Below are 13,563 nucleotides of genomic sequence, written 5' to 3'. Positions count from 1 at the left end.
TATATACCCAGAAGTGTTTTTCTGGGTCACAGAGTATGCTAATATTCACCTTTAGTTGGTACCATCGAAGAGTCTTCCAAAGTAACTGTCTCAAGTTATTTTCTCACCAACAGTGTATGAGAGTTCTAAGTGTTCCACACCGTCATGATCACTTTTTTCCCCCCAGTCTTTTAAATTTTAGCCATTCTGATGGGTGTGTAGTAGTATCTCATGGGGTTTTCATTTTCATTTCTCTGAAGACTAATGTGACTGAACATCTCATTGTTCATGTTTATTGGCCACTTTGAGAGCCTCTTTTGTCATTATGTCCATTTTTCTTTTGGGTTGTCTGTCTTTCTCTTACTGGTTTATAAGAATTCTTTACATATTTTGTTGGTTATATGCATTGCTAAGATCATCTCCCATTCAGTGTTTTTTTTTTCCCTTTAACTTTTTTGCCTTTTTACTTCCTAAATGACTTGCTAAACAGAAGTTCTTTTTTAATGTAGTCCAATTTATCAATTGTTTTCCTTAAAGTGAATGTCTTTTGTGACTTGCTTAAGAAATCTCTGGTTGTTCCAGTATCAAGAATAAAATCTTCCTCTGTTATCTTATAGAAACTTTATTGATTTACATTTCACATTTAGACCTAAGAGCCACTTGGAAATATACTTGCTTTATATAGTTTGAGGTTGGGGCCAAGACTCATTTTTTTTCCTTAAGTGAATAAACCATCTGACCTAGCCCAAGTTACGGAAAAGACCATCCTTTCCTCACTGCTCTGTAATGTAAGCACTGTCATAAATCAAATGTTTATCTACACGTGTGAGTCAGTTTCTGAACTTCATTTTCCACAGTCCAAACTGTCTAGTCTTAAGCCAACCCCATACAGTCTCATCTAAGTATTTTTTTAAATATCCATTTTTTTAAATTTGTTTATTTATTTTTGGCTGTGTTGGGTCTTCGTTGTGGCGCTCAGGCTTTCTCTAGTTGCGGCGAGCGGGGGCTACTCTTCGTTGTGGTGCACGGGCTTCTCATTGCGGTGGTTTCTTGTGTTGCGGAGCATGGGCTCTAGGTGCGCAGGCTTCAGTAGCTGTGGCTTGCGGGCTCTAGAGCGCAGGCTCAGTAGTTGTGGTTCATGGGCTCTAGAGCGCAGGCTCAGTAGTTGCGGTTCACGGGCTCTAGAGCGCAGGCTCAGTAGTTGTGGCGCACGGGCTTAGTTGCTCCGCGGCATGTGGGATCTTCCTGGACCAGGGCTCGAACCCATGTCCCCTGCATTGGCAGGTGGATTCTTAACCACTGTGCCACCAGGGAAGTCCTCATCTAAACTTTGAGTTCTTCTTTCAGGGTCCTTCTTTCTTCATGATTTACTGTTAAATACCCCTACTTAATCATTTCCTAAATGGATGTCTTTTAGGTATTCTTGGCACTCTTCCCTTTTTTAACATTATGCTCCACAGTATGAGCATAGCAAGAGTCTCCATGATGGAATACACAGGCTGACTTAGCTACACAGTTGGTAAACTCTGCAAAAAACTCACTCGACCTTTTAGTTTTACCCTACACCAAATGGATCACCAGCCTTGGTTTCCCATTTCAGATAATAAAATAAAATTTTCCGTTTACTCAGTTACTATAACGGCAATATTTTCTACCTAATAAGAGCTAAGCATTAACTGACTGACTGACTGACTGACTGAATTAATGAATGAATGAATAATAATGATGACTATGTCTAACTTCTTTCATTCAACAGTAGCTATTCAAGTTTCTAAAACTTCTATCCTCCCAAACAATACCAGACTCCTGTCTAATACATACTAGAAACTAAGTTAACATCTTTTGACGCAAAATAACACTTACCTGACTGAGAGAAGAGACAGAGCTCTCATGACCATGGTTCTGGCCAGAAGAACCTGAGCAGCAGCAGTCACTCTCCTTAAAGCCACCACCCGGTCATGAGGGTTTGCTAAGGCAGCTGCCTGTTCACCTAATGTTATTCTCCCGGAGGAACTCTTTTCTACGGAGCCATGGCAACCTGAAAAAAATAACATTTTGCTTAGTTTATAAGAAGGTAATAAAAAAATAGCCGGACTACTGAAAAAATTTTCCATTCTACCTAGGTTCTAGGCTACCAGGAAATAAAGCAAATCAATGTGTTTTGCTCATCTGGAACTTTGTTATACAGAAAATTGCTTGGGAAAAATGGACATTTCTAAGTCAATAATCTATTATAGGAAAAATATGATTCTTAAATTTTTTTGGTTTTATTTATCTTTGCTCATGTATCACTTCTACTGCTATTAACAAATATAGTAAAGATATAGTTTTTAAAATATGCTTTGAGTACACATAAAGGGCTGAGTCACCAGTACTGCGCCAATTCTTTATTTAGTATTCCATACAGCAAAAAGTTACCATACCCTTGCACCGAAATTAAAAAATACTGCAAAATGGTTTTTATTCATTCCCAGGTTTCTCTTAACACGAAGTTTAAAACAAACAAAAGACCCCCTACATTTCATAAATTTTCTTTTTATCACTTCAGTATTTTATAAAAAGAAAATATCAGAAACTTAATATTATACTAGACCTTCAAAACATTAGAATAACTGGCTAAAGATACTTGATGGGATAGGAAATGTTGAACCCTTACTATTATTAACCTTTACCTTATTATTATTATTATTTACTTTTCTAAGAAGCAAATTAATATAGACTCTATAAAATCCATGCCAATCAGCATTTCAAGTTTACCTATTTGCATCAGAGTCTCTTCCATACTGTTGGTCGCTGTTACCATTGCTACTGATGCTCCCAATGGATCACTGTCAGGGAACTGGACTGGTTCTGGTACAATGCGGCGGTCGTTTAAACCAAGTGGTCCAGCGAGTAATTCAAACTCTTCTTCACCCGTTAGCTTTTCCTCTTCATCAACATCCAACATGTCCCAGTCTTCTGGAATTTAAATAAAGAAGTGTATGGTATGTGAATATAAACATGAAATAACTCTGCTGGCAATGGTTATTGTGAGATATGTCTAAAATGCAGATGGACTGAAAGCCAAGCGCCTACAAAGTGAACTACGGCACCATCTCCTGGTGACCCAACCAAACTGCACTCCTGAGTTAGAGTGAGACTAAGGGAAAGGGAGGCAGAGCAGTCAAATCCATTTAAACCAAAAGCACATGTTACAGTTGGTAATGGAGGTTTCAACTAATAAAAAATATTGTTATGGGGCCAACAAAAAGTTCTTGACCCTGTCCATAATCATTAGGAAATGAGTTACTTCAAACAAATGAATGCTCCAGATAAACTGACGCTCACTTCAATTTTTTATCTTTTACTTTCCTCAATTAGGATGGAAGTTCAAAATGTACTACATACTTTCCCTACTTTGAAGAAATATGTATGCCACCTGAAATTAACATTCTGTGGCAAAGCTAGTATTAGGACCCAGGTCTTTTTCCTTTGACTTTTAAAATAGGGCTGTTGCTACCAAACTATCTTGAACTTTTGGGGGGAAGTTTAAGTTAACATGTACATAAATACAAACAAACACATGAAGGTAAGTTTTAGTAACAGATGTTAAGCAGAAGGTACATACAAAAATACATGTGAAATAAAGAAGCTCTCACAACAACTACCTTCATACACACTGTCCTGCTTGCCAATTAGATCTGGAGCTTGTCCCTTGTACCTGCACCAAACACGAAGAACATTGTGTTTTTATATGAAACAGTTAGTGCCCCAAAGTGCAAATTATGTCATTAGGACATTTTAAAAAGTCATTAATAAAGCAACACAAAATTTAAAAAGTGTGTTTCATGTTATGGGCTAATGTAATAAAAACTATTGGTATTAAGTGTTTACAAAATCAATGACTATTTTACCAAAATACTGGGGAGGTTTCTAGGTTACCTACATAAGGCTTTTAATCAAAACCTATTCCAGAACGTCTTAAAGACTTTAATAGTTGACAATAAGGGCAAAAACTCTACTCAATAGCAAACAGTTGCTATTCAAGGGTATAAAGAAGTAATATTTTCATGGAAGCTCATTTAATCTAAACAGTCTATATTTTTCATCAAGAAAAAAGACCTTAAGATGTCAAAACTATGGTGAGAAACACCAAAGAAAAAAATTGAACATAAGCCTCCTGAAGGTTAAAGCAAGGGTCCCACTCACAACTTGACAACAAATTAAAGGTTAACACAGTCAAGCTCCGGTGAAGAACCTGAGGCCATACCACTGTTCCCAGACTACAGGCTCCCACCTCTGGCAGGAACTTGAATTCTTCCACCTCCCTCATCCTTGTCCCCAATTCAGCAATCATAGGTCTTTATAAAGGAAAGGTTAAAGGTTACTCCTCACATAAAAAAAGCTACAATTCCCATGTCTTAATGAGAGATACTTTATATACTTCGATCAGAGGGTATGGTTACCTATCCAATTTCAAGGTACCTTTCAGAACTTGTTGCCTTGGATTTGGTCTTCAGGGCTAAGTACTTTTCCCTGCAGCTGCCACATAGCAGGTAGTATGGATTTCCACTCCCACATTCACCACCGAACCAGCCATCCACATAGGAGCCGTTGCTGCGATAGCCCTGGCGGTTTGCACTGCGCCCACAGCCTGGGTGATTTCTCTTCATGTGCTGATTGAAGCTGACAACACTGCACTCACACAGTTCACATACCACCACTTCTTCCCTGTCTTCAGACTCACAAACATGCTGCACAAAATAATTTCATATCAAATTATTAGTCAAGTTAACATAAAATTAAGAAGAGGTAAAAAACATCATTTATTATATTAAATTAACAACTTTGTTTACATATGCTGGAATATTTGCAAGATGTTCATCAAGGCTATATAACGAAGTTCTTTCAAATTAAAATCCAGATCACACAGTCTGAAGGTGTTCTTTGCCCCTTCCTCACACTAGTAAGTGACAATAAAAGTAACTGACTATCCTACTGAGAAAAAAGTTATTAATAAAAATGACAATCTGCCCCATCTCAAATGATTTAAAATCCCTCCAATGAAAACTACTTTCATCTGACCATAACACGCATATCTATTTTCTGAATTTCTAAGAAGTCATTTGGATTCATTTATCTTATTAACATAATATGGTATATGCTCTTTCCTATAGAACTTATACCTGTGAACTTCTCAGTTTCCCTGCTACAAAAAGTGTAATGCTAAACAATGTAAACATACAAACCCATCATGTACCCTGCCCTTGGATGGAGGCATTTACAAGATCTAGGTGGCACTGGTTCCTAGAATGAGGCATTACAGTGATTAAATAGAACCTATAAAGAAGAAGAGCATGCATTCAGATAGCAAGGTAAGCACAGTAGCCATGTTAAACACCCAGCAGAGCTGACTGGGACCTGATGCCTATTTTGTAATCTATCTTTGATATCAGAAATCAAATTATCACAGCACGGCTCTATTCATCTAGTCTGGGGAGAGAAGCAATAAAATCGCACAGAGAAAGCAACAAGAGAGACTTTTTCTTACTAGTTTATAGGTATCAAAGTAACCTCAAGTGTTAAAGCCCCAAACTTTAGGATGAGATGTCAGACTTTTCCGAGTGTTACAACTCTAGGAAATGCTGTTATTAGTAAGCTGTATGAACAGGAGGGCAGGAAAATAAGTCAGAGCAGCCCCCGCTGCAGTCACACACACCCAGGTAGGCCAATCCAGTACCTCTGGGATCCACATTCCCAGAATATCGTTGTCACTGGTCAGGTCTTGTCCAAACATAGCTTCCATCGCTTCATCATCAAGATCAATTTCCAATTCCTCATCTAAATTAAAGTCATACAATGCCCCTGGGTCTTGTTGCAAAGATATTCCTTCTCTCCGACTTTGATTCCTATGGGCCTGCACAGAGCGGTATAACCCCGCTCAGAACAAAACAAGAAAGGCATTTTATTTGCATGTATAAAATAATTCTGAATATTTTGCCAGTTCTTAACTGCCATACAATGCAGGTGAGAGCCTACCTCAGCTGACTTATTGGATTCCAAACCACAGACATAAAACTTTACCTAACATATATATATATATATATATATATATATATATATATATTCCTCTTCTGTGAAATGGGGATAATAGTATTCATCCCTTGCAGAGCTGCTGACAGGTTTAAATAAGATAATCTATGTAAAATATTTCATAATGTTTGTTACATAGAAGAACACTCAATAAATATGGGCTGTTATTATCCTTTTAGTTTTTTTTTTTGTCAGTCGCTTTCATTAAATATTAAATACACATCCTATACGTTCTAAGACAGTCTCAGTTTTTCTGTTTCCATAAATTACTGAATCATTATTTACGTTTTAATAGTTCAAAGATTAAACTCTGTTTTGACAAATGACATATTCTAGATTTTAGTTTGGAAAATATATTCCCTATAATTTAAAATTCACATGCCCAGAACATAATCTTAAAAATATTTACTAAGAAAAAAAAATATTTACTAAGGTAATGAAAAAATATATCTTTGCTTATCTGGGCCTTACCTAGTAGTGAAGCCCTAAAATTCACAAAGTACATCAGAAAAGCCAGTGCCTACTTTGGCACAGTGCTCTTTCTAGCTCCTTCTCATCAGTGATGCCTTAAACATGCATCTTCACTTCTTAAATTGTAAGTATTTTGAGGGCAGAGAGAGCATTTATGAAATTTCTCAATATTTACAAGTGACCAGTATAGACTTCTTCACCCAGAGGGAACTTAAAAATAAATCTATGAATGTATGCTGTGATTTAAATTATGTAAAATTATATAAATGCATAGAAAGTAATATGCAAATAGTTACTCTTTTAATGTGGAGGTACTGAATACTTAGTATCATTAGTTTACATCTTCTTTAATGTTGCTTTTACATTTACTTTAAAATATAAACAAACTATGTAATACTTTCACCAAGAGAAGGATGTGAAACATACACTTACCTGCTCTTGCTAGCAATGTTCGAGCAGCTAAATCAAACTTGTGCCTTCTTGTAACTGCTGAGCGACCCCTAGCGGGTGGTCCACTTCCAGAAGCTGCATTCTCTACATGATCCAGATTATCAGGGCTAAAAGAGCAAGTTTGAAAGCAACACACATTTTTAAAAATCATCATGAACAGAAAGCACAGGTGCAAGCTTGCTTGTAGTACTTTTTCCTCCAAATATTATCGAGAACAAAATATGTTTGTTTGTTTGTCTGTTTTGCGGTATGCGGGCCTCTCACTGCTGCGGCTTCTCCCGTTGCGGAGAACAGGCTCCGGACGCGCAGCCCCAGCGACCATGGCTCACGGGCCCAGCTGCTCCGCGGCATGTGGGATCTTCCCGGACCGGGGCACAATCCCATGTCCCTTGCATCAGCAGGCGGACTCTCAACCACTGCGCCACCAGGGAAGCCCCAAAATATGTTTTGAAACATATCTTTTGTGTCTGGCTTATAAATATGTCATATTGCACTGAGCAATAATTTCATCTGGTTTTGAAATATACCAACAATGAAATTACGCTTAATGCAAGTTTAAATTCAAATGAGGTCAATGGCCTTAACTAAATCCTAAATGATTAAATACTTAAAAATTGAAACGATTGGGAATCCTTGCCTTGGAAAAACAGATATTTCAAAATAAGTTATGAAAATTTTCATTAAGCTTGTCAGAAAAAGTCTGCATATTAATATAAGACAAGAGCCCCCCCATATAACTTCATGAGCTAAAATGACACGAAGATTTAAAGTCATAAGAAGTGCTGAAGGGGGAGGATTTTAGAAAGAATTACAGAATATTTTATTACATTTCTTTTTAGGCTAGGCATTATCAGAGAATTCATTTCACAACTTTAAAAAGGGGGGTATTGTACTGGATATTAAAAACTAAAGAAGAAATGAAAATATAAACCCATATTAAGAGACAGAAAAGATTTAAAAGTCCATTTCTATTGAATGCACTACTTTAAGTCAATTTATATTAAAATGAACATTCTAGTTTATATCTCTTATGTAAGATAAAATTATTTTATCAGCATGTTTACTTTATTTCAGAATAAACTTATTTTAATTTTTAGTTTCTTCTTTTAACCAATTTTATATTAAAATTATTTCCTTATTTTCATAAAAACATCATTCAAGTCAAAACCTGTCATGTCATTCTGTTAAGGGTGCTTCACAGAAACATAAGCTTGTAACTGAAATGTCCACCTTTTCATCTCTCTCTAGTTATCAAACTTATATACCATTAGAAGCATCTATGAAGGGACATAATGGGGTTCTTGGGGTACCATTTATAACACATGGAACAGAAATATGGAAATTGGAATTTCACCTTTCACTAAAGCCTTCCTCCATTTCAGCAGCATCAGCTGATGGTATGTCTCCTGGTGACTGCAAATAGCAGGGATCATTTGACTTCCCACCACTGCCTACAACTGTGGCTCCGTGCCTTGAGTCGGCTGTGCTGCCTGACTGGGGCTCCTCCTCATCCTCATGCCCAGGGTGCTCTATCATCCACATGGCAAGGACAGTGATGTTCTGGGCATCAGCCTCTCCTCGAGCACCTGAACAGGGGGAAAAAAAGGTCTAATACTGACCTTGGGCAAAATAATTAGTTATTCATGCTATCAGTTTAACACTGTCTGCTATGTTGCCACTGTAACTGAATCTTGCGTTAAAAATCTTACAAACCTTTATGGCCTCTTAAAAAACATACTGCCTTTAATAAAGATGGTGCTTCTCATAACTGCATATAATGAAACATAAAAAGTTACAGTAAGAAAAATAAAAGGAATACAAATTGGAAAAGAAGAAGTAAAACGGTCACTGTTTGCAGAAAATCCTAAAGATGCCACCAGAAAACCACTAGAACTAATCAATGAATTTGGTAAGGTTGCAAGATACAAAATTAATGGACAGAAATCTCTTGCATTCCTATACACTAACAATGAAAGATCAAAAAGAGAAATTAAGGAAACACTCCCATTTACCACTGCAACAAAAAGAATAAAATACCTAGGAATAAACCTACCTAAGGAGGCAAAAGACCTGGACTCAGAAAACTATAAAACACTGATGAAAGAAATCAAAGATGACACAAACAGACGGAGAGATATACCATGCTCCTGGATTGGAAGAATCAATATTGTGAAAATGACTATTCTACCCAAAGCAATCTACAGGTTCAATGCAATCCCTATCAAATTACCAAATGGCATTTTTCACAGAACTAGAACAAAAAATTTCACACTTTGTATGGAAATACAAAAGACCCCGAACAGCCAAAGCAATCTTGAGAAAGAAAACTGAGCTGGAGGAATCAGGCTCCCCAACTACAAAGCTAGAGTAATCAAGACAGCAAGGTACTTGCACAAAAACAGAAATATAGATCAACGGTACAGGATAGAAAGCCCAGAGATAAACCCATGCACCTGTGGTCACCTAATCTATGATAAAGGAGGCAAGAATAAACAATGGAGAAAAGACAGCCTCTTCAGTAAATGGTGCTGGGAAAACTGGACAACTACCTGTGAAAGACTGAAATTAGAACACTCCCTAACATCACATACAAAAATAAATTCAAAATGGATTAAAGACCTAAATGTAGGACTGGACATGATAAAACTCTTAGAGGAAAATATAGGAAAAACACTCTTTGACATAAATCATATCAAGATCTTTTATGACTCACCTCCTAGAGTAATGAAAATGAAAACAAAAATAAGCAAATGGGACCTAATGAACCTTAAAAGCTTTTGCACAGCAAAGGAAACCATAAACAAGACGAAAAGACAACCCACACGTTGGGAGAAAATATTTGCAAATAAAGCAACGGACAAAGGATTCATCTCCAAAGTATACAAACAGCTCATGCAGCTCAGTATCAAAAAAACAAACAACCCAATCAAAAAGTGGGCGGAAGACCTAAGTAGACATTTCACCAAAGAAGACATACAGATGGCCAAGAGGCACATGAAAAGATGCTCAACATCACTAATCATTAGAGAAATGCAAATCAAAACTTCAGTGAGGTATCACCTCACACCAGTCAGAATGGTCATCATCAAAAAGTCTACAAACAATAAATGCTGGAGAGGGTGTGGAGAAAAGGGAACCTCCTGCACTGTTAGTGGGAATGTAAATTGATACAGCCACTATGGAGAACAGTATGGAGGTTCCTTAAAAAACTAAAAATAGAATTACCATATGATCCAGCAATCTCACTACTGGGCATATACCCTGAGAAAACTGTAATTCAAAAAGACACATGTATCCCAATGTTCACTGCAGCACTATTTACAATAGCCAAGACATGGAAGCAACCTAAATGTCCATTGACAGAGGAATGGATAAGAAGATGTGGTACATATATATAAAGAAATATTACTCAGCCATAAAAAGAAATGAAACTGGGTCATTTGTAGAGATGTGGATGGACCTAGAGTCTGTCATACAGAGTGAAGTAAGTCAGAAAGAGAAAAACAAATATCAAATATTAATGCATATATGTGGAATCTAGAAAAATGGTACAGATGAACCTGTTTGCAGGGCAGGAATAGAAACACAGACGTAGAGAATGGACATGTGGACACAGCGGGGAAGAGGAGGGTGAGATGAATTGGGAGATTAGGTTTGACATAAATACACTACCGTGTATAAAACAGATAGCTAGTGGGAACCTGCTGTACAGCACAGGGAGCTCAGCTCGGTGCTCCGTGATGACCTAGATGGGTGGGATGGGGAGAGGGGGGAGGTCCAGCAGGGAGGGGACACATGTATACATATAGCTGATTCACTTCACTCTACAGCAGAAACTAACACAACATTGTAAAGCAATTATACTCCAATTAAAAAAACATTAAAAAAATTATACTACCTGTGGCTTCCATGGCTTTTGCAATCTGCCGGAGAGAGAACCCCATTTCCAACAAGGGTACTGCAATTGCTGGAGGAGGAGGAGAAGTTGAAAGTCTACTGCTTGGGTCTGACAAGGCTGAGACAAAAGAAAGAGAAGTCCTAAATATCACTATATGCCATGAATAAAAAGTATTCTTATAGTAACCATAATTCCCAATTTTCTTAATAGTGTCCAAATATAATGAAATGTTACTCTACTAAGAATTCTCTAGTAACTAAATATGATTAAATCTGATATAGCTTTTAAAGGTTTTTCTTAAAGATAAACTAGCTATTATGAAACAAACCTGCTGAAAAAAATGTTTAATGTTTTCTTTTTTAAAAATAGTTTCCTACTGACAAAAAATTTCAAGCTTTACAAAAATTTGTAAGAATAGTACAAAGAATTCTTGAACCACTGAAGAGTTAAGTAGCAGACATAACGCTCCATCTTCCCTGAATACATTAATATATTACTCTTACAAATAACAACATTCTCCTGTATAACCACAAGGCAACTATATCAAAGTCAGGAAATTAACAATTATCATCTAATCCAGATTCCATTCTAGTTGCAAGGAAAGTCCTGATAATGTTCTTTACAGCAAAGGATCCAATCCAGGATCATCTTTACATTTAATTTTCATGTCTCTTCAGTCTCCTTCACTTTGATACTTTGAAGAGTCCGGGCCAGTTATAGGGTAGAAAGTCCCTCAATCTGATGTCTGCTGTTTCCTCATGATTAGACTCAGGTTGTGCATTTTGGCAGGAGAAGCACAAAACTGATGTTGCCCTCTTCTTACTGCATTCTATTAGATGGTTCATGATTTCATGTTGTCCCATTATGATGGGTCTGACAAGGTTAACTTGATGATGTTAACTTTGATCACTTGAGTGAAGCTGGTATCTGCCAGGTTTCTCCACTGTAAAGGTACTCTTTTTTTAATTTTCTTTGTAATTAATAAGTATTTGTGGGAAAACACTATGAGAATAGGTAAATATCTCATTCTTCATCAGTTTAACTTTGCATCCATTTATGCTTACTGGCTGAATTAATTATCATTACAATGGCTGACAAAATGATGGGTTTTTTTAAGTCCTCCATTGCTTTCAGATTCATCAGTTGGTATTCCACTCTAAAGCAAAGCTTCTCCTTTCTCCATCAGTATAGGGTTATGGATTCTCATTGCATTCATGAGTTATTATCTGTTATTGTAATTATTATTTATTTTTATGCCCCAAATCTCCCAGATTTGGCCAGTGGATGCCCCTTCACTCTGATTTCTATATCCTTCCAGCCTGTGCCCATCATTCTCTGAGTACTTTGTCACTTTATGGCACAAGCTATTCTAGGCTCATCTCATACTGAGACCTGAAATCAGCCATTTCTCTCTCAGAAGATCAAGGTTCCTTCTAGTAGAGAGTGGTATTTAAAAGATAGGATCTTGGCACTAGGTGTGTGTACTGCTACTGAAGCATCACTGTCCCAAGGCCCTCTCAGTGGACAGCTGCCAGTGGAGGCCCTCTTCACTCTATATAGTTCTGACACCTAGTGCCAGGCCATATGGACACTTCTTTGCCCCACTTGGACTCCAAAACCTTATAACAGGCCACTCCCCACACACATGAGGTGTTTTTGTTCACCCCAATCTGGCTCTGACAACCCATACTGGACTACCATGCCACGCACCTCCCATACTCTGCTGGCATGAGTGCCTCCCTAGCTTGGCCCCACTTAATGGCTTTCAAATTGAATTAGTAAGGAAGAAGGGAAGGAGGGAAAGAGGGAAGGATGGAGGGAGGGAAGACTATAACTCTCATTTTTGCTTAAAAAAATGTCATTACTGCTACAGTGGTGATAGCCCTGATATATCTGATGGACTTCTCCTTGCCACGGTAGAGTAACAGAGACTAGATTTACCCTCACCTTAAACAACTAAAAAAACAGACAAAAATTATCAAGCAACAGTCTGCAGATATTGGACAACAGGTAGTGTAGGACGGTGATCCCTGAGAGAAGAGAATCAAATGAGGCAAGGTGTACAACTGCCTTAGCTTACTGCCTGGAAAGAATTTCCCAAACTGCAGGTCAAGGAGGATAAATTCAAGCCAAACTCAATGGTCTCTCTGAATGGCGGAGACAGAGTAGAGAGTTCAAAAGTGGCTAGAATTCACAGGGCAGAATCCAGAAAGGGGAGATCTGTATGGAAAGAGGACAGCTACATAGATAGAGAACTCCAGAAATGTGCAGAGGGTCCTCTGCCCCTCAAGTCCTCAGCTGATGCTAATAGAGCAACTATCCAAAGCTAGGGAAAGAATCACCAAGAAGTAGCAGGCAGAACAATCCTTAGAGCTCACAAAGGGTTGGGAAGTTTGTGTTACAACAAGCCAGAATGAAAAAACTTTGTAATGCATAAGGTATTAGATAGAATACTAAACAAACTAAAGGCTGTCCTGGTCCCACCTAACAAAGCTTAAAAGGAAGCCTTGAAAGAATCAAATTGTTTTCAAGTTACTTAACTGAATTCTAGAACAAAGTTTAAGTATAATACAATTAACGAAATACAAAATATCCAGCACCCAACTAGGTAAAATTCACAATGTCTGGTACCCAATGAAAAATTACCAAACGTGCAAAGAAACAAGAAAACACAATTCAAGATGAGGAGAAAA

At 37.5% G+C, this 13,563-nt stretch overlaps 1 protein-coding gene across 1 annotated transcript in view; it reads right to left on the bottom strand.

The window, feature by feature from the left end:
- HERC1 (HECT and RLD domain containing E3 ubiquitin protein ligase family member 1) overlaps positions 1–13,563 on the bottom strand; it is a 215,321-nt gene that overhangs the window by 53,497 nt on the left and 148,261 nt on the right. Inside the window, exons 41-48 of the mRNA XM_060294157.1 lie at positions 10,871–10,987; positions 8,327–8,558; positions 6,955–7,079; positions 5,699–5,898; positions 4,444–4,712; positions 3,627–3,679; positions 2,737–2,937; positions 1,843–2,017 (exon numbers count right to left, since the gene is read on the bottom strand). Coding sequence (XP_060150140.1) covers positions 1,843–2,017; positions 2,737–2,937; positions 3,627–3,679; positions 4,444–4,712; positions 5,699–5,898; positions 6,955–7,079; positions 8,327–8,558; positions 10,871–10,987 — 1,372 coding nt within the window. The remainder of the gene's footprint in view (positions 1–1,842; positions 2,018–2,736; positions 2,938–3,626; positions 3,680–4,443; positions 4,713–5,698; positions 5,899–6,954; positions 7,080–8,326; positions 8,559–10,870; positions 10,988–13,563) is intronic.

The sequence above is a fragment of the Globicephala melas genome, chromosome 2 (assembly GCF_963455315.2).
Source record: "Globicephala melas chromosome 2, mGloMel1.2, whole genome shotgun sequence".
NCBI lineage: Eukaryota > Metazoa > Chordata > Mammalia > Artiodactyla > Delphinidae > Globicephala > Globicephala melas.
This window is presented reverse-complemented; position numbering and strand designations above follow the sequence as displayed.